At 46.2% G+C, this 22,444-nt stretch overlaps 1 protein-coding gene across 1 annotated transcript; it reads left to right on the top strand.

The window, feature by feature from the left end:
• Positions 1 to 2,446: 2,446 nt before the first annotated feature.
• LOC143277599 (uncharacterized) lies at positions 2,447 to 21,596 on the top strand. Its single transcript, XM_076582475.1, has 7 exons — positions 2,447 to 2,452; positions 3,300 to 3,634; positions 3,878 to 4,056; positions 6,877 to 7,103; positions 7,948 to 8,128; positions 12,459 to 12,563; positions 20,824 to 21,596. Exons 1-7 carry the CDS (start codon positions 2,447 to 2,449, stop codon positions 21,594 to 21,596), a joined length of 1,806 nt encoding a protein of 601 aa, XP_076438590.1.
• The last annotated feature ends 848 nt before the right edge of the window (positions 21,597 to 22,444 follow it).

Below are 22,444 nucleotides of genomic sequence, written 5' to 3'. Positions count from 1 at the left end.
CTCTCTTTCTCCTTCCTCCCTCCTCTACCCCCCTCCCCCCTCCACTCACCCCCCCCTACCCCCCCTCCTTCTCCTACCACCACCACCACCCGCAAGCATGAGGGAGTGGCCGGATATCATTGTTGATCTGGTCGATGCGTACAGTTTGCCCAGGCTTGTGGTTACTCGATTTCCTGATGGATTGTTAATGCTTTTGCCGAGGCGTCGGTTGCCTTACCACATGGAGCGCTGTTTCCAGCCCCGAATGATTAACGCCTTCCCTCCCCCCCAAAAATATTGTCGCCTTTTAATTAAAACCGAATGTGTTGCCGGGCGACAAATCTTGCTCAACCATCATTACCAATTAATATGTAGCCCAGTTGGAAATTCTTAGGTGTCAATGACGACTGCATACCTGTTGCTTTTAACTGCTATTACTCGCTGTGTGCGATGAGAGAGGTTAAAATCTTAACAACAACAACAACGTGTGTGCGTGTGTGTGTGTGTGTGTGTGTGTGTGTGTGTGTGTGTGTGTGTGTGCATGCACGCGCGCGCGCAGAGTGTGTGAGGGCGAGGGGCGATGTAGTTTTCTTTCCGTCCTATTTTGTGTAATCCGTATTTGTTCGTGTAATGTAAACTGACGCCGAGTCAGCTTGTATACACCTTGGCCGTGTCGCAGGAGGCGATCCAGTTTACTAAAGCGGTAAAGAATGTTCCTAAGTACATGGAGATTACCGTGGAATTAGGATCATTCTTATCGAAAAGATGACTTAGCGCCGCTACGTTCGTTCATCAAACCCACCCCTGTTTCTGATTTAAAAAAAAAAAAAATATATATATATATTTTTTTTTTAGTACAAACACAAAGAATATTTGCACAACGTTTCACAAAACTAAAACATTCTCACACCGTTTGTATTACATTATGATTCCACTTTATTTCATTATTCAAACATTTTATTCATTTCATCATTCATTTATACACAGACTAACGTCATGTAACGTTTTATCACACACACACACACACACACACACACACACACTGAGGTCAGTTTTTGTTGGGTGCCTTCTCAAGCACTTCCCCTTCCTATCTCTGTGGCTGCCTTCACCTCTACACTCCTTCTCGCTCACTGCGATCAGCTTCGGATCCTCTCCACTTATGCATACCCAGATTCAAACTCTCGACTGTTGGCCGCCGTTCTTTCTCTGTCTCTGGACCTTGCAATTGGAATGAACTTCCTCTTTCGCTTCGTCAAGTCTCCACACTCAGCTCTTTCAAGTCTGGCCTTAAAACCCACCTCTTCCCAAAATAGCCTCCCTTCCCTGCCTCTTCCTTGTCTTTAGTTTCTCCAGTTTTAGAGTTATGCGTGCGTGAGAATGACTGGTGCGAAAGCGCTTAGATTTGTCTATGCACAAGATTCAGCGCTATATAAGTACCATTATTATTATTATTTTTACAAGCACAAAACACCACCAAGAAAGCCCAACCCAACCAAGAACTGCAGCTTGAAAGCCCCGTCGACGAACACTTACACGTGCAGCAGGTCGGTGAGCGTCAGAAAGCCGACGAAGATGTTGCTGGGCCCCAACAGCACGGGGTCCCACAGCACGGGGTCACGGGTCCCACAGCACAGGGTCACGGGGTCCCACAGCACGGGATCCCACAGCACGGGGTCCCACAGCACGGGGTCACGGGTCCCACAGCATGGAGTCCCACAGCACGGGGTCACGGGTCCCACAGCACGGGGTCACGGGTCCCACAGCATGGAGTCCCACAGCACGGGGTCACGGGTCCCACAGCACGGGGTCACGGGTCCCACAGCACGGGGTCACGGGTCCCACAGCATGGAGTCCCACAGCACGGGGTCACGGGTCCCACAGCACGGGGTCCCACAGCACGGGGTCACGGGTCCCACAGCACGGGGTCACGGGTCCCACAGCACGGGGTCCCACAGCACGGGGTCACGCGTCCCACAGCACGGGGTCCCACAGCACGGGGTCACGGGTCCCACAGCACGGGGTCCCACAGCAGAACCACCAGCACGTGCGCCGCCACCGGAAGGAGGTCGTCAGCACAGACTGCCCCGGCTGATGCAGGTTGTGACACCCACACAACATCAGATTGTGATACAAGCAGATGGAGGTTTATTTCGATAGTCTGCCCTGGACTTGAGATGGATTAATTTACAAAACGTGAGTGTGTGTGTGTGTGTGTGCGCGCGCGCGCTTGCGTGTGTACGTGCGTGCGTGTGCGCGCGTGTGTGAATATGAGTTATGAGTTATATCTGTTTTTGCTGGGTGGGACGTTAATCGGTTGAGGTTAGGATTGGTGTCTGTGAGACTGCCCATTGCTGCATATGCTTTATGTATCTGTGTGTGCGTATGTGTGTCGTTCGTGCGTGCGCGCGCACGTGCGCGCGCGTGCGCGCGTGTGTGTGTGTGTATGCACTTGCACGCTTTTGTGACTATGTTCGTGAGTTGGAGTGCGCAAAAGTTCGCTAATTTTGTTCCATTATTTTTTTCTTATTTTATTGCAGCCTTTTTCCTTTTGCGTGTTTTCATTTAATCATATCTTGATTTGCTTACATAATTGTTCGTTTTTGGTTTTTGTTGTTTGGTTTTTGTGGGTTTTTTTCCCAGTTACATGCTAGTGTTTTATACAAACCTATTGTCATTACCATCACCAGCCACATTATCATTATGATAACGACTATGACGATGACGATGATAATGATGACGACGACGACGACGATGACGACGATGATATAATGATGATGATTATTATGATATACAAACACTTGTCAGTAAAGGTAGAATGATGAAATATGCTGTCGCACTTGGCGCACTGTGAATGCACAAGCACGCACTCGCGGCCTGGTTGACGTGTTGGGTTATGCTGCTGTTAGACATCTGCCTAGCTGATGTGGTGTAGTGTATATGGATTTGTCCAAACGCAGTGATGTCTCCTTGAGAAACTGAAACTGAAACTGTACCCGCGTGACATTCTGTACTGGGGTGACATTCTGTACTGGGGTCACATTTCACGTCAAAGTGACATTCTCTACCAGGTTGACATTCTGTCCGAGGGTGACATTCTGTACTGGGGTGACATTCTGTACTGGGGTCACATTTCACGTCAAAGTGACATTCTCTACCAGGTTGACATTCTGTCCGAGGGTGACATTCTGTACTGGGGTGACATTCTGTACTGGGGTCACATTTCACGTCAAAGTGACATTCTGTACTGGGGTGACATTCTGTACTGGGGTGACATTCTGTACTGGGGTCACATTTCACGTCAAAGTGACATTCTCTACCAGGTTGACATTCTGTCCGAGGGTGACATTCTGTACTGGGGTGACATTCTGTACTGGGGTCACATTTCACGTCAAAGTGACATTCTCTACCAGGTTGACATTCTGTCCGAGTGTGACATTCTGTACTGGGGTGACATTCTGTACTGGGGTCACATTTCACGTCAAAGTGACATTCCGTACCGGCGTGACATTCTGTACTGGGGTGACATTCTGTACTGGGGTCACATTTCACGTCAAAGTGACATTCCGTACCGGCGTGACATTCTGTACTGGGGTGACATTCTGTACTGGGGTCACATTTCACGTCAAAGTGGCATTCTGTACTGGGGTGACATTCTGTACTGGGGTGACATTTCATGTCAAAGTGACATTCTGTACCGGCGTGGCATTCTGTACTGGGGTGACATTCTGTACTGGGGTGACATTTCATGTCAAAGTGACATTCTGTACCTGGGTGGCATTCTGTACTGGGGTGACATTTCACGTCAAAGTGACATTCTCTACCAGGTTGACATTCTGTCCGAGGGTGACATTCTGTACCGGCGTGTCATTCTGTACTGGGGTGACATTTCACGTCAAAGTGACATTCTCTACCAGGCTGACATTCTGTCCGAGGGTGAGATCCTGTACCGGCGTGGCATTCTGTACTGGGGTGACATTTCACGTCAAAGTTACATTCTCTACCAGGGTGACATTCTGTACGAGGGTGACATTCTGTACCTGGGTGGCAATCCATTCTGGGGTGACATTTCACGTCAAGGTGACATTCTGTACCTAGGTGGCAATCTATTCTGGGGTGACATTTCACGTCAAGGTGATATTCTGTACCTGGGTGGCAATCTATTCTGGGGTGACATTTCACGTCAAGGTGACATTCTGTACCTGGGTGGCAATCTATTCTGGGGTGACATTTCATGTCAAAGTGACATTCTGCACCGGGGTGACATTCTTGTCCACAACAGATTCCATGCATCAGAAACAGAACTGCCCGAAGATGAATGTCGTGATGGGAGAAAAACGACAACGAAATCAAATAAAACCTTGTTGTTTATAGCCCCGCCGACCGCTAAGGCCACACCAGGGCTGAACAACAACGATGGAAGATGTCTCTGGTGTACTGGCCAATTACCTACTTACACATTGAACGCAAACAATGGCAGAACCGATTCCAGCGAGAGTGAGAGAAGCACCCATTCACAGACACTTAAATGTACCGCACTAATCGATCAGTTGCTTTTGAATGTACTCTATTGTTGGTTTAATTTGAGCCTCGTGTGGATGGCCAGTACATTCTGTATCTAGTAACCCTGCCACTGAAACTTTCTTGTTGTTGTATTAGTGCCGGAACGCTGGACCTTTGATTTTCCATCCATATTTCTTGTGGAACTGCAGAGACGCAGATCTAATATCAGAAGGGCGGTACAAAATTCAGAAGCCAATCATTGCGCGTGCCAGTTTCGCTAATTCGATGGTGTTACAAGCACGCGATCAAGCTCTGTCTGGGGGAAAAAAAGACGCTCAAGATGTTCTGCTTTACGTCATCCAAAGATGACGTCAATGAAGGCCGTCTTTCTTCGTTCTTAAGTTTTCACACGGAAACAGAAGAGAATAATGCACTTCGCGAAACATGAAACATCAGTTCGGACGCAACGATCTACCATTGCCGTGGAAATGAAAATCATAAACCAGTGGTCCTATGTATGGTTCTCTGGAAGTTTCCTGATCATTTTGAGTGAGTAAAATTTCATTTTTACTTATTTCTTTGATTTTTCTTCTTTTTTCTGTATCTCATATGATAATAATAAAAATATTATCATCAATGATAATAATAATCTAATAATAATAACAATAATAATGATAATGACAATATTGATAATAACATGTGATTTTTTGTAGCGCCTGTCTAATAAATTAGGCTCAAAGGGCTTTTAAAAAAACGGGTAAACACACAGACATAAACATATACACGCGCGCGCGCGCGCGCGCAAAAGAACGCACACACACTCAAAAAAGCACACACACATGCACACACACTCAAGCACACACACACACACACACACACACACACACACACACACACACACACACACAAGAACAATGGGGTAACGCGTGGTTTCTACATCAGTTCAAGGAAGTGGGTTTTCAAGGAAGACTTGAATGAAGTGGAAGAAGAAGCATTCCTGGTCTGCAGAAGGAGGGGAGTTGGTTCCAGACCATGGTCCATGAACAGAGAAAGAACGCTGACTAAACGACTTTGTTCTGACACAGGGGATACGAAGCAGACGAGAATCGGAAGAAGAACGGATCTTACGGGATGAGACGTATATGTGGATGATATCAGTAAATAAAACAACAACAACGAAAATCTCGGACCAGTGCCATAAATTGATGAGAAAGAGATCGATGCAAGCTTGTAAGTTGATTCTGTATTGAACAGACAGCCAGTAGGAAGATTGTAAGATAGGTGTGACTTGTTCCCCCGTTTCGCTGACTCGCAAACCAAACTGGCGGCACTGTTTCGGACCAAACTGATTACCTCTAATCCATTGTTGGTCTGTGTCCTAGTCCTCCCTGTCATCGTTATCTTTCCCCATTGTGGGTTGTTTTTTTTTGTGTTTTTTTGTCTGACTTTTTACCCTGCCACGCACAGGCCAACCACCACCACCACCACCATCATCATCAACAACGTCGTCGTCATCGTCATTATTATCTATAAACAACTTTTTTTCATTCTTTTTGATGTCATTGGAAACAAAAGTTCCTGGCACAATACGCACGGTTTATAACGTGGCTGCAGCCGATTCCAGGAGCTGGGGGCATCTCATCAAGACTCCAAAAATAATGGGATGACTTGGTACGCCCAATTCCAGACACAGACCTTCAAAAGTGATTTTACGTGCCTGATAGTTCTGCCACTTTAGCCGTGAGAGCATGTCCTTTAGCCGTCACTGCAAGGAACGTTGAACACACACACACACACACACACACACACACACACACACACACACACAATGATGAGACTGAAACAACTTTAATGTTAATATCCAGCCAAAAATAGCAACATGAATTTTAGTCCACGTTTCGTTTCGTTACAGGATAGATGTTTTAGATCCGGGAATAGTTACCTGATGACAGGGAAAAAACAAACAAACAAACAAAACAACTAACGTTACAATTTGCAAGCTGGCCAATTAGTTTAAGGTATTTTCACACTGAGCAGTAAAAATGCGGCCCTGTTTTGTTTGTTTTTTGTTTTTTTTTTTTTTTTGTTTTTTTAACGATAATTTCAGCAATGCATTCAATCATAAATCTGTGTTGCAAAATATCTTGCAGGTGCGTGTGTGTGTGTGTGTGTGTGTAAGCAGACGCGGACTGTCATTAAGTGTCACATGTATGCCACCCTTTCTGCTGAAAAGTCCATTTTTTTGTTTTAAGTTCACACCCTCACCCCCTTCCGCGCCCCCCCCCCCCCCCCACACACACACACACACCCACCCCACCCCCTACTCAACAAACACACCCACACAGCACGTAGTCGAACTGAACTTAAGTCCTGCGTTTTCTTTCGTTGTTGTGCCAGTCCTAGTTCAGGCTCAAGACCAACCGACAGAAGACGTCATCTCGGAATGCGAGCCCTTTGTGGAGAATGCTGTCAGCTACTGCAGGTGCTCCATCTATCGCCCTGCCGCCAAGTCAGTGGAGAAGTGTGGGTTCCCCGTGGGTTTGGTCCAGTTGAAGTTCTGTCCCAACGCCTCAGTTTGCTACACGTGCATTTTCAACGACTACACCCTTGGGCTTCTGGGAAGGGTGAGGTGATTCCCTACCTTTGTGTGCATTGCTCACAGTACAAGGCGGTGTTGTTTGCATTGTCTACTTACAGCTCTAAGGTCGTGTGAGATTACTGTTTAAGCATATATCCGAAGATTATACATAATATTGTGTCCGTTAAGCTTTGGGGGGAAAAAGAGTGATATTGTCTTGTGTGTGTGTGTGTGTGTGTGTGTGTGTGTTTATCGGCAGGTCTTTGTTAAGAGAGGGTGAGAATGCCATTGGTCGCATCAACATAGGTTTGGAAGAGATGCTATTGTATCCTCGGGGCTTTGGGGGAAAGGCGGAGTTATCCATGAAAGACTCTATCGTATCTATTAACCTTTAGGAAAGATGCTGTCGCATTCATTGAGCTTTTGGGAAGATGCTATTGTAACAATTGAGCTTTAGGAAAGATGCTATTATAATCATTGAGCTTTGGGAAAAATACTGTCGTATGCATTGAACTTTGGGAAAGATGCTGTTCTATCCACTGAGCTTTGGGAAAGATGCTATTGTATCCACTGAGCTTTGGGAAAGATGCTGTTCTATCCACTGAGTTTCAGGAAAAATGCTGTTGTATCCACGGAGCTTTTGGAAAGATGCTGTTCTATCCACTGAGTTTCAGGAAAGATGCTGTTGTATCCAAGGAGCTTTTGGAAAGATGCTGTTCTATCCACTGAGTTTCAGGAAAGATGCTGTTGTATCCAAGGAGCTTTGGGAAAGATGAGCTAGTCTTGTAACATTGCAGCCGACTGGGATGATGAGATCATGATTACACAAACGCGGCATGGCGCGCGCGTGCGCGAATGTGTGTGTGTTTGTGTGTGTGTGTTTCACTCAGCTGGACCCACGGCTAGACAGCTGTTCACTGCAGGAGTTTGATGAGAAGAGAGAGTTGCACGTGCTGTCACTGGGCATACTGGCCCACGTGGCAAAGTTAAACAATTCGGACTTCCGCTGTGAGCCCAACTGTAAGAGTAATGGCCTTACGCACAAGAAACTTGGCGTCCCGGTGGGATTCTGTACGTCCGCTCTCTCTCTCTCTCTCTCTCTCTCTCGCTCTGTCTGTGTCTCTGTCTCTGTCTTTCACTGTCTCTGTCTGTGTATTTCTCCATAACTAGATGTGTTGTGTTGGAGTTTTCAAACAGGAACACATTGAGTTGTACCACCTGTGATTACTTGCACTTAACTTTCAAAGATGTCTTCTTATGCCATTCAGCACATGATGAGAACTGGAACTTTTACGTGAACTCTGATCATGCTGTTGTTAAAAAAATAAAATAAATTGATAAATAAAATAAAATAAAATTGAAGTTAACAAATGGAAAAAGCACTGACACTCTTATTGCTGTGCGGTGACGTGGACTGAAGCCCAGGTCATGTGAACTTCAGTCTTCTACCCGTGGCAGCGGATGCAGGAGCATTACTCAGCACAACATACTGTGTCACCTGATAGCAAGCTGGACAGGATTCTGTTTATGAACAGGAACTTTGAGGAAAGAAAGCCTCCAGACTGGAGCACAACCTGGCGGCGAACTGCCAGCAGATCTTCCAGCAGTTGCAGAGTATAGACGGCTCCATCAGCTGCAGTGCAGACCAGCTGAACACGGTGAAGGTGAAGCAGGACCACCTGCGAACCAGGCCGAAAACGTTGGAGGACACATTCGAGCAAACGGGCAGAGACATTCCAGTCTTCTGTTTCATGGACTGAAAGATGGCGATACCAGCAAAGCAAATAATTTACATGACATTCTTGTGCGGCTTCTCAACCATGAATTTCGACAGGAAACGTGGTTTGGCAAAAACACTGAAAGTGCTTATCGGCTTCGGAAGCAAACTGTTTGATCGAACTGCCGTACATTTTTCGTCAAGTTCGTTAGACAGTCTGACGCTGGTCCTGCAAGGTAAGGATGACAGATAGTTGATGCCGAACAGCCAAGGTGTGCACGTGACGAGGTTCATTCCCACACGTCTGCACTTTTTTCTCTCTGGAAGTTCATGATATTTGCGACAGAACATACTGTTAACATTAATTCTCCCCTGTCACTGTTCTGTCATTCAGATGTTCACTGACTGAAGAGGCTGGCAGTGATGTTACTCCTCCTCATGGTGGCCCAAAGTACAGCGTGCCATGCACTGTCAAAGGCCTTCTTAAAATGTATGTAGACGTGGTGTAGATCATTGATGTTGGAGATGTTTCTCGCACAGGATTCTCAGATTGAAGATCTGCTCAGTGGTGTTCCTTCCTGCCCTGAAACCAGTCTGTTCTTCAACGATGATGATCTCCACCTGTGGTTTCAAATTGCTGAGTAGTATTTTCAACATCACTTTGCTGGGATGACTGATGAGACTGATGGTATGTAATTCTGACCCTTTTGCAAGTTTCCCTTCTTCGGCAGTGTGATTACCAAGGACTGTGTCCAAGGGGTCGGCCATTCTCCCGTCTGCCAGATCTTGTTGCAGATGTTTGTGAGGGCGTCAGTCATGCTTTCTCCGTCCGCCTGGACTAGTTCTGCTGGTGTGTTGCCCACTCCAGCGGACTTTCCTTTCTTCAGGGATCTAACGGCTGCTTCTGCTTCCTCCTGCAGAATCAGATGGCTGTCCTCGTTGGTAGAAGGGATAGTCGAGTATTGCAGGGTCGACTCTGATGGTCTGTACATTTCTGAGCAGTACTGGGACAGCACAGTCCTACTCAACGGCAGCACAGGCAAGTGATTCCGGACAACTGTAAGAGACAGACAGGGTTGTCCTCTCTCACCCACACTTTGTAGTATCTTCCTGGAGAGACTGAGGACTGACGCACTGGAATAGCATGAAGGGTCAGTCAGTACTGGCGGTATGGTCATCACAAACCTGTGGTTTAATGATGACATTGACGGTCTAGCAGGCAATGAAGAGGAACTGGCCAATCTTGTCGAGAGCCTTGACGAAACATCGCAGGCCTACAGCTTGGAGACCAGTGCAGAAAAGACAAAAAATATGACCAACAGCACCAGTGGAATAAAACATGACATCAAAGTAGAGGGCCAAAAACTTGAAACAGTCAACAGCTTTTAAGTAGCTGGGTGCATCCGTCTCAGACGAAGGATCAAAGCCAGAAGTTCTGGCCCAAATTGCGCGGCCAACAGCAGTGCTGACAAAAATGAAAACCATATGGCATGACAAAAACATTTCACTGGCATCAAAAAATAAACTTATGCTTACACTTATTATGTCAATTTTTCTGTACGCTTGTGAATCCTGGACCCTCGCTGCTAAGCTCTAGAGACGCGTTGAAACCCTTGAGATGGGATACTACCGTAAGATCCTGAATATCTCGTACAGAAACCACATCACAAATGAGGAGGTCAGAAACAGAATAACTGCAGTCTTTGGGGCACATGACAGCCTGCTTAGTGTTTTATGATGTGGCATGGACATGTGAGGAGATCACCAGGCCAGGCAAGAGCCACCCTGCAAGGCACAGTGCCAGGAAGAAGACGAAGAGGCAGACAGAAGAAGAGATGGGGAGATAACACCCGGGAGTGGACAGGCCTGTCTTTTGCCAGATCGCAGAGAGCAGCCCACAATCGAAACGGATGGCTGAAGACTGTCAGAGAGTCATCAGTGGTGCTTCCACAGCCCTACCCGGGGTTACGAGGCTGATGACGATGACTATCGTTGTTCTTATCTTCTAGAATTTCGTTTGTTTCACACCTTTTCCCTTGTCCTTTACTGCTTTCAATATCAACTGTTTTTCTTTCAGTTTTTTTTTCTACTTCTTTTTTTTCTTCTCTTTTTTCATAATGGGGATGTTCATCGAGGATTTCCTCTGACTAACATCTGGTTATTGCAGGAGGATGAAATTGCATATGCTTAATAATGCAGTTCACATGGTGACTTGCATCTCTGAACTCGTGACAGTTTATCTGTTACATGTGCTATTGTGGAATAGGGTGTGATAATGGAGCCAGTTGAATGCAGAATGGTAATCAGGTTTCTGTACTTGAGAGGCCGCACACCAAGGCAGTCGTTCGATGAGATGTGTGGGAAGGATGCTCCATCGTATGACGTAGTCAAGCACTGGCATCGTCTGTTTAAGTGTGGTCGGAAATCGCTGGAGACAGCTCCCATTCCCGGATGACCACAGTCCGCCATTGGTGAGACACAATTCTGCAGGTGGAGGCCGCCATTTTGGTGGATTGCCGCATAACCGTTCACTAACAAGCCCAAGACCTGAAGATCAGTCTGTGGAAAAATCATCCATGACCAGTTGTCTGCACGATGGATTCCACGGATGCTCACACCTTTACAGAAGCAGGAACCAGCCACGTGCCCCCAGGCTCTTTCGGCCATGTGCCAAGAAAACCAAGAGGACTTCTTCGACAGACTTATCACGCAGGACGAAAAATGTGTCTGTCTATCCAGAGACTAAAGCCCAGTCGAAGCAATGGAAACATTTTGACTAAACACCCCTGAAGAAGGCGCGTGTCCGGCCCTTGGCGGGCAAGGTCATGCTCATGGTCTTTTCGGACGAGCGTAGAGTAGTGATGATGGATTTTTTGGCAAAGGGTACCACAATTACTGAGACATACTACGCTTCATTGCTGCAGAAATTGCGGGAAGCCTTCCAAACTGAGCGGCATGGCATGCTGACCACAGGTGACCGCCTCCTGGAAGACAACGTCCAAGTTCACGACTTGCATGTTGACCAGACGGAAGCACGGTCCTGCGGCTATGAAATCCTTCCTCGCCCCGTTACTGTCTTGACCTCGCACCATCTGACTTCCACCTCTTTTCCAACCCACATTTTTGAAGGGCAGGCACTTACCAGACGATGAAATGCTTATTTCCGAGGTCAAGTAGTGGCTTCAAGTGCAACCTGCAGACTTTTACAGGCAAGGTATTCACAGCTGTTTAAAGCGATGGGTGAAGTGTGTCACCCTTGGTGGTACCTATGTAGAAAAAGACTGATAACTGTGCCAAGTTTCGTTCCTCTCAGTCAATGGGAAGTGGGTCAGGGGAAATCTTTCATGGACATCCCTGGTGTGTCCTCCCCCTACCCACCCCCATAACTTGAGAGAGAGAGAGAGAGAGAATATTTGTGTACTTGTGTGTCTGTACGAATGTGTGCGCACAAGTCTGTGCCTGTATGCGCATGTATACGTGCGTGCATGTGTACTTGTGTGTGCTTGTGCGTGCATGTGTACGTATCTGTGTTGTATATGCATGCATACATGTGTGCCTGCGTGCGTGCAACTGTGCGAGCGCGTGTGTGTGCTTTGTGTGTGCGCGCATGACCTTTCCATCTTTCACTGTCGCTTTATATTGTATACTTTCAAAAACTTTTTCTTTTTTTTTAACTGTGGGCAGCGCCTAACTGTGCTCCTGGAAAGTACGGTGAGGCATGTAACCTGACCTGCACCTCAGACTGTGAGGACGGCATTTGTGACCGAGAGACTGGCTTCTGTGTCAAAAGTGAGATAATCATGTGCCTCTCTCTGTCTCGTGTGGAACGTATTGAGTACTTTGTCGTTGTTATTGTTGCTGTTGTCGTAGCATTGTATCGTACTGCATTGGGTTGCAGCGTCAGTTTTATTCCGAATTTAGTTGGGTAGTTGGTTCTTTCACTTCTACTGCATGGTTTTGAGCTGCACGTATAATGTACACATGACACAGCCTCTGTGTACTGTATTGTTTCTGGGGTGGGGTTTTTTTTTTGTTTGTTTTTTTTTCCGTATTGTATTGTGTCACTCTTTTTGTCGCAACAAATTCTGTCTGTAAAATTCAGGCTGCACTCTATGGGGAGAGTGCGTCGTCGCTACATGTAGTGCCACCCATTCTTTTCTCTTCTGCCTGCCAGTGTTTTCTTCTTTTTCTATTTTTTTCTCACTCTGGGAGAAATTGTGGGATGGCGAAAAATCGTGGTCGTTCCCCTCCCACGTTTTCTGTCAGTTGCGAGAAATCGTGGGGGGCGCCCCTTATTTTTATCCAAAAGATTTCCGATGTCATAGGAGTTGGTTTCTTGTCTTTTCCCCAAAGCAAATCTAAGAGAAAAATGAGAGAGATAAAAAGAAAAGAGAAAAAGGGGGCGACGACGATCATGAAATTACAGTGGCGTTAGCAAAGACATCAACGGTAATGACACTGAAACACAACTACTTACTGTATTTCACGTGGAATAGATCACTGCAATGCATCGACCTCAAATTCAACATCGGAATCAGTAGCAAGCAACGAAATCCAGGCAATGTGTATAACTCAAACAGAAACATGACATGATATATGATAGGATATAATATGATACAATATAATACGACCTCAAATTCAACATCGGAAGCAATAGCAAACAACAAAATTCAGGCAATGTGTATAACTCACATAGAGATATAATATATAATGCCATATAATAATATAGATTAATATAATATAATATGATTTAATATAACATGACTTCAACCGAATCTTTTCTGGCTGTTGGGAATAAAATCAAACTGATTCAACTTTACACATGAATGTGACAGCAAAAAATATGTTTCACTATGCTTTTCCCTCACGTTGAGCGCGTGAAAACTGGACCAAAGTTTTGATCTTTGTTGTGATGCAACCTTTTTTGTCACCTTTATTTGTAATATTCTTCATTTCATGCTTGCTCATTTGTTTATCTGTTCGTGTCAGCATCCTTTTGCATGCAAGATTGCACTGCAAATACAATCTCGGTTTCACAGATGACACGTAGAACGTGAAAATATTTTAAAACAGAGTGAAAGAAGACCAAATCAGCCAGCTAAGTAAACACACACAAGGAAACACACACACACACACACGCGCGCGCGCATACACACTCATTCACTCACTCACTCACCCACTCACTCACTCACTGACATACACATAAATTCACTTTTTTTAATTAACCAGTACTGTGCCATCACCTTCAGCGTCTTTTGTTGATGTCTTTGCTAACGCCATTGTAATTATCATGATCGTCGTTGTTTCCCGCATTTCTCGTTTCTTTTTCTCTCCCTCATTTTCCCCTTAGATTTGCTTTGGAAAAGACAAGAAACCAACTCAGATGATAAAAGGTTGTTGTTGTTTTTAAATAAGGGGCACTTCCCACGGTTTCGCATCCATTGTGGGGGTCCCCCACGATTTCTCGCAATTGAGAGAAAATGTGGGAGGGGAACGACCACGATTTCTCGTAATCGCACGATTTCTCCCAAAGTGAGAGAACTCGTGGGACTGCGAAAAATCGTGGGCTAACAAACCCTGTCCTCGCCACGGGGTTCTTTTATGTGTGGTGAGTGCATGCTGCACATGAGACCTCGGTCTGTTCGCTCATCTGAATGACCAGATTCCAGACCACTACCCAAGGTCTAGTTGAGGGGAGGGGTGTGGGGGTGGGGGGATACCGCGGAAAGGTGGATTCGATCCAGTTTGCTCACAGTCTGTTGCTCCCTAAGCAGGCGTGGTACCACCACGAGGTCATTAATGCGCTTCTATGAAGCTTACACACAATACTGTGAGCCCCCCCCCCCCCCCCCCCACCCCCCACCCCACCCCACCCCCTTCAGGTGAATCAGATGTTTTATCACATTGGGCTAATTATCAACATTAGTCATGAGAGTTCAAAAGAGATACTACAAAATGTAATGGATAAAAGGAGCCACATCCCAAACATCACTGTATGATGTATGACAGTCAGCTGTGTTGGACTATGACTGTCAGAACAGCAGAGGAGGCAACTCCTGTCCCAACAATCTGGGCTAGAATTTGATTATAGTGGAGAGTGTCTTACACAAGTAACATTCCCACTCTCTCGGCCAAGAGGGTTTTAGGCCAGTCGGCGTTGGGATAGCCCCCAAGGCTGCAGCACTTTGAGAGTCATCGTCCTTCACGAAAGACTAAACTGTAAATTACTTCCCATGACAATTGAGAAACCATCCATCACGCAGCTCTCTCTTCGATGTTGGACCAACTGTAAGATTATGTCAGTCCCCACCATCAATATATATATATATATATATATATATATATATATATATATATATATACTAAAGAAAGAAAGAAAGAAAAGAAAAGAGAAATGGTTCCCAAGTGAAGAAGGAGTGGATCAACCCAAAAGAGACTCAGCCAGGTGTTCCCACTTACCCGTTCAAAAGCCATACAAACAAAGCACATGTACCACAAATACACCAATGATGTTGCTTGACAGTTTGTACAACCACTCATTGCACTACAATCCACTAAATGTCACACACACACACACACACACACACACCCCAAACACGGACAGACGGTCACGCACTCTTTCCGCCCGTCCGTGGCCGTTTAATTGTTCATGCTAAACACGGGCAAAAGGACAACGGACAGACAAACGGGGGAAAAGGACAACGGACAGACAAACGGGGGAAAAGGACAACGGACAGACAAACGGGGCAAAAGGACAACGGACAAATAGGGAAAAGGGGGAAAAGGACAACGGACACAAACGGGGAAAAGGACAACGGACAGACAAACGGAGAAAAGGACAACGGACAGACAAACGGAGAAAAGGACAACGGACAAACGGGGGAAAAGGACAACGGACAAACAGGGAAAAGGGGGAAAAGGACAACGGACAGACAAACGGGGGAAAAGGACAACGGACAAACAGGGAAAAGGGGGAAAAGGACAACGGACAGACAAACGGGGCAAAAGGACAACGGACAAACAGGGAAAAGGGGGAAAAGGACAACGGACAGACAAACGGAGAAAAGGACAACGGACAGACAAACGGAGAAAAGGACAACGGACAGACAAACGGGGGAAAAGGACAACGGACAAACAGGGAAAAGGGGGAAAAGGACAACGGACAGACAAACGGGGGAAAAGGACAACGGACAAACAGGGAAAAGGGGGAAAAGGACAACGGACAGACAAACGGGGGAAAAGGACAACGGACAGACAAACGGGGGAAAAGGACAACGGACAAACAGGGAAAAGGGGGAAAAGGACAACGGACAGACAAACGGGGGAAAAGGACAAACGGGGCAAAAGGACAACGGACAAACGGGGCACAAGGACAAACGGGGAAAAGGACAACGGACACAAACGGGGAAAAGGACAACGGAAAAGGACAACGGACAAACGGGGCAAAAGGACAACGGACAAACGGGGAAAAGGACAACGGACAGACAAACGGGGAAAAGGACAACGGACAAACGGGGCACAAGGACAAACGGGGAAAAGGACAGCGGACAGACAAACGGGGAAAAGGACAACGGACAAACGGGGCAAAAGGACAACGGAAAAGGACAACGGACAAACGGGGCAAAAGGACAACGGACAAACGGGGAAAAGGACAACGGACAAACGGGGCAAAAGGACAAACGGGGCGAAAGGACAACGGACAAATGGGGCAAAAGGACAACGGACAAACGGGGAGGAAAGGACAACGGACAAACGGGGAGGAAAGGACAACGGACAAACGGGGCGAAAGGACAACGGACAAATGGGGCAAAAGGACAACGGACAAACGGGGCAAAAGGACAACGGACAAATGGGGCAAAAGGACAACGGACAAACGGGGAAAAGGCGCAACACTGACTCACAGATCTAATGTCCTTGGAAAGCGTGGTCGTTACGATAAGAAGCTGTCTCAGTTTGATCAAATAACATATTTCACTACTAGATCTGAGCAAAATAATTATGTATAACGAATTGATCAGTATTCTAAAATAATGCATAAATAAACGAGGTAACAAAAATAAGACAGAGAGATAGGGAAGAGGGGGTGATCTATTGTCATCATCGATGATTTCTTTTTTCTTTTTTCTTTTTTTAAGATGAGAAGTTACCTATAGTTAAGGAGTTTTAACATCTCCATACTGTCGCAGCCACGTTTTAATTGGATTGGCTTTTGACAGTATTGTCAAAATATACATGAACAAATCTATAGAGCAGCTATAAATTTTTCTTTGTCCGTGATCCTTCAGCTTGTTTTTGTCAAGGAAAAATGATGCATTATCAAAGCATGAAAACCCACGAAAGGTTAGTCCCTTGAATGGACCACGGTGGGGGCAAGGGGGGGGAGGGATGGGGGGAGTCACGGAGGTCGTCCATGATCAGTATGAACGCTTTTCGCGTCACCAGTGGGAACAAAAAACAGCGATTCCCTGTGCACGTTTTTCTTTTGTCCATACCCGTGACAGTCGTCAGTGGTCGTCCGTATTTGGTTTGAACGCGCCTTCTCTCTCTGCACAGACATACAGGAAGAAGTCGCCGTGATTGCCGCGGGCGTCGGTGCGCCGACCCTGCTTGGCTTGTGTGTCACTGCCAAACTGTGGGGCAAGCGAATATGTGGCATCCTGGGTATCCTCTGGGACTTGTCCCCTCGAGGCGATGACGAAGAGCACACCGAAGACGATGATCATGACCATTCCAGGGAAGACAGTGGGGCTCACGAATCCCCTCTGTCTCCCAGGGATCTTCCTGTTGCTCCTGCTCCTCCTCCTGCTCCTCCTCCTGCTCCTCCTGATCCTGCACCTGGTGCTGCACCTGCTCCTGCAGCTTGGAAAGAAGGGTCTCTTCACAATTCTGATACCTCGTTGACTTCGCTGACAGCCATAATGACGAAGCAAAGCATAATGACAGTGACAGAGAGCACAGTGGCTTTTGACCCTTCAACTTCTCGAAAGGTCCCATAAAAGTTTGATGGGATGTCGTGTTTGAAATGCTGTGGTCAGATTCACGCAAGTCAAGTGTTGTTGGCTGGCTGGGTGTTCGCATTTAAGATGTTCCCAAATGGACATAACACGCACGAAACACGATTGGGAGTGATTTTCTCTGCGCGCGCATGTGTGTGTGGTTCTGTGTGTGTGTGTGTGTGTGTGTGTGAGTGTGTTTTGCTTTGCTGTATTCTACTGTGTAGAATTATGTTTTATAGCAATTGTATTGTATGTCTATTTTGCTGAATTGCGTTGTTTTCTGTGTTTTTTTGGGTTGTTTTTTTTTTCATTGGACACTATTGTGCTGCATTTTGTTGCATTCATTTAATTTCAGATTAGCTGTTTTTGGGTGGGGTTTTTTTTTCTCCTCCAGGCCTGACTAAGCGTGTTGGGTTATGCTGCTGGTCAGGCATCTGTTTGGCAGATGTGGATTTGTCCGAACGCAGTGACGCCTCCTTGAACTTCTGAAACTGAAACTGTTCAGTCTTTTCGTAGTTTTATTTTTATTTCTTTCTCAAACTGCACAGTTGAGCTGTACGGGAAGAGCGGGTTGCTGCAGTGCAGTGCCACCTTTTTTGCCCCTTTCTTTCTGCCTGCAAGAAAGTTTTCATACGAAACGCGGACTGAACAACGATAGACAGACGGGGAAATGGTGCAACACTGTGACTCACAGATCACATGTCCTTGGGAAGTGCGGTCATTGTGAAAAGAAGCTGCCTCAGTTTGATCAAGACGCCAAATTTCACTCCCAGATCTGAACAACGTATAATGAATTTGTTAATTCCTCTGAAGCAATTCATAAATAACGAGGTGACAAAACAAAGAGAGACAGAGGACAGAGGATAATGCATTGTTGGCACATAAAGAAAAAAAAAGATGTGATTTATATATGATAAGCAGTTTTGAAATTTCCATGCTGATGCAAGCAAGTCCAGAACTGGATGTCTTTTACAGTTTTGTCAACAACAATAACAAAAAACAAACAAAACAAAAAATCTGGGACGAATCAGTAGAGCAGTGATAAATTTCTCTTTGTTCATCATTGTTCAGTGTTTCTGGAAGAAAAGTCATGCATTATAAAAGTATAGAAATCCTCCCAATTTCAGCTCTTACACAATGGGGTAGGGGAATACCCCGTGCATGCACGTGTGTGAAAAGAAAAGTAAAGTGTTTTTCAAAAAGTTGGAACAAAGAATGATTCACTGTGTGCGTTTTTCCTTTGTCCATACCCGCAACAATCGTCAGTGGCCATCCGTGTTTGGTGTGAATGCACCTTCTCTCTCTGCACAGAGGATGATCATACAGGCGCCATGATAGCTGCAGGCATCACTATGCCAGCTGTTCTTGGCTTGTGTGCCACCGCCGGCCTGTGGGGCAAGCGCATATGCGACATCCTTGGCTTCCTCTTGTGATGTGTGCCCAGACAACGTGGACGAAGAGGAAAGCGATGAAGACGGTGACACCCCTGTAGCCGAACCCGTGAAGAACGTTGCTATTGTGCCCGCAGGGGCTGTGTTCCTCACTCCTGCGCCCCGCGACGATTCCACAGTCAATACACTCACAGAGGAACATGTGGACGAGGGGACGGACACACTTATCTGCATGGGTGAAAGACTTTGTTAACGGCCGATTTTCTGGCAACGGATTCCAATTCTTCCTTGGCAGGACAAGAGGGTGACGTTGATGAGAATGTCGAGGCGGATGAGAAGAGTCAGATAAGAATGTCAGGTTAGGAGAGAATGTTGAGTCGGATAAGAATGTGGAATCAGGTGAGAATGTCAAGTCCGATAAGAATATGGAGTTAGGTAAGAATGGTGAAAATGTCAAGTCAGGTGAGAATGTTGAGTCGGATACTGTCATCGGGTCAATACAAGTACAGGTGAGAATGTCGAGTCAGACAGTGTCATTGGGTCAATACAAGTACAGTGTTGTTGGCTAGCTGTGTGTTTCTGTTCAAGATGTTCCAAAGTGGGAATAACATACACAAAACGTGATTGGGAGGGAGTGAATGTGTTTGTGTCTGTGTGTGTGTCTGCGCAGGTGCACGCACATACTCATTCACACACACATGGTTATTCACACACACACACACACACACACACACACACAATTCTTACACATGTGCACAGAAATCTGACAGCAGGAAAAAATGACCGGTATAACGTGCTGACCTCACTTCACTGCCGTTAAGAATGCCCAAACTCACCCTTGGGGAGTTGTTTCAAAACATGTGAATCAATCAGTTCACACCTGTTCCAATAACCCCCGCCGCCCCCCTCCCCCCCCCCCCCACCTCCTTATGCATTGAGGGGAGTGAATCTGGCCTTGACGTGTCCACAAAGTGCACATAAAAGGACAGGAATGATTCTGTACTTATGCCCAAATTGACCGGCTTTCCCTTTTCTGAACTCAAAGGAGGGGAGCAAATCTGGCCTTATGCCCATATGCACCCCCCACCCCCACCCCCACCCCCTATATATATATATATGACTAACAATAGATAGGGGTAGGGGGGAGGAGTAACTGCGGCATTATGCCCGTAATACTCCCCCACCCTCCGAATACTCCGTTGACAGAAGAGGAAGGGAATAATTCTGGTCTTTCTCTCTGTACGCTTCCCTCACAATGTTAAGCTCACAGGAGGGCAGGAGAGTAATTCTGGCTTTATGCTCTATACACTCAGCTCACAATGTTAAGCTCACAGGAGGGTAGGGGAGTAATTCTGGCTTTATGCTCTATACACTCACCTCACGATGTTAAGCTCACAGGACTGTAGGGGAGTAATTCTGGCCTTATGCCCGTTCACATCCCCCCACCCTCCAACAGAATTCTTCCGATACTAATTTCATAGAAGGGGTTGGGCAGGCATTGGGGAGTGGGGATACTCCCTGCATGCACATGCGTGAAAATGGGGAAAAAAAAGTTGGAACAAAGAATGATTCACTGTGCGCATTTTTTACTTTGTCAATACCCGCGACAGTTCTCAGTGGCCATCCGTGTTTGGTGTGAATGCACCTTCTCTCTCTGCACAGAGGGTGATCATACGGAGGCCCTGATAGCTGCAGGCATCGCTACACCAGCTATTCTTGGAATATGTGTCACCGCCGGCATATGGGGCAAGCGCATATGCGAAATCCTGGGCTTCCTCTGGGATTCGCGCCCTACTGAGGAAGAAGAGGAAAGCGATGACGACGATGACACCCTTGTCGATGAACCCGTGAAGAACGTTGCAGATGAGCCCGCAGAGGCTGTGTTCCTCTCTCCTGTATCCCAGGGCACTGATTCCATGGTCATTACACTTGCAGAGGGACATGTGGACGAGGGGATGGACACACTTGCCTGCATGGGTGACAGCCTTTTGTTAACGGCCGATTTTCTGGAAACGGATTCCAGTGTCTCAATGGCGGTACAAGAGGAGGACGTTAACGAGAATGTTGAGTTGGATAAGAATGTGGATTCAGGTGAGAATGTCAAGTCAGATAAGAATGTGGAGTCAGGTGAGAATGTCGAGTCAGGTGAGAATGTGGAGTCTAATAAGAATGTGGAGTCGGGTGAGAATGTCGAGACCGATAAGAATGTGGAGTCAGGTGAGAATGTTCAGCCAGATAAGAATGTCGAGTCAGGTGAGAATGTCGAGTCAGGTGAGAATGTGGAGTCGGGTGAGAATGTCGAGACCAATAAGAATGTCGAGTCAGGTGAGAATGTGGAGTCAGGTGAGAATGTTCAGCCAGATAAGAATGTCGAGTCAGGTGAGAATGTCGAGTCAGGTGAGAATGTCGACTCGGATAAAGGGTCATCAGATTAATAAAAGTACAGTGTTGTTGGCTGGCTGTGTGTTTGTGTTGAAATGTTCCAAAATGTGATTAGCACACACAAGAAGTGATTGTGAGGGAGTGACTGTGTGTGTGTGTGTGTGCGCAGGTGCACACATATACTCATATCCTCTCTCTCTGACACACATACTCATTCGCACAGACATGGTCATTCACACAAACACATACACATGCGCGCACGCACACATACTCATACACACACACACACATGCGCACGTGCACAATTCTTACACATGTACACAGAAATCTGACAGCAGGAAAAAACGACCAGTACAACGTGCCGACTTCACTTCACTGCCAGTAAGAATGCCCAAATACCCACTGGGGAGCTGTTTCACAACACGCCAATCAATCAGTCCACACCCTGTTCCATAACCCCAATCCCCCACTCACTCATGCATTGAGGGGAGTGAATCTGGCCTTGACATGTCCACAAAGTGCACATAAAAGGACGGGAATTATTCTGTACTTACGCCAAAATCAACCCGATCCCGATTACATTAAAAATGTAATTTTCATTCATGTTGGAAAACAGGGAGAACAGAAGTTTTCAAAGGTGGGGGAAAGAAAAGAAAGGAATGAAATACAGAAAAAAAGAAATATAAAAATGTACAAGAATGTATAATTGTGTGTAAAGAACAAATAAAAGAAATCATTGAAGTGGAAGGGAGCAATTCTGGCCATATGCCCATGTACGCCCCCCCACCCCCTCCCAATATTAAGCTCATATACTTCTGTGTTCATGGACTGCAACTCCCATGTTTACTATTATGTACATGAGTGGGCTTTTACGTGTATGACCGTTTTTACCTCACCATGT

The sequence above is a fragment of the Babylonia areolata genome, chromosome 34 (genome assembly GCF_041734735.1).
Source record: "Babylonia areolata isolate BAREFJ2019XMU chromosome 34, ASM4173473v1, whole genome shotgun sequence".
Lineage (NCBI taxonomy): Eukaryota > Metazoa > Mollusca > Gastropoda > Neogastropoda > Buccinidae > Babylonia > Babylonia areolata.
This window is presented reverse-complemented; position numbering and strand designations above follow the sequence as displayed.

Bases quoted from the DNA above. Each gene is read 5' to 3' on its own strand.
- LOC143277599 (XM_076582475.1), top strand. The intron at 3,635-3,877 runs GTACTGGGGTGA...TTCACGTCAAAG, and splicing joins CTGTACTGGGGTGACATTCT to TGACATTCTCTACCAGGCTG. The intron at 7,104-7,947 runs GTGAGGTGATTC...TGTTTCACTCAG, and splicing joins CCCTTGGGCTTCTGGGAAGG to CTGGACCCACGGCTAGACAG.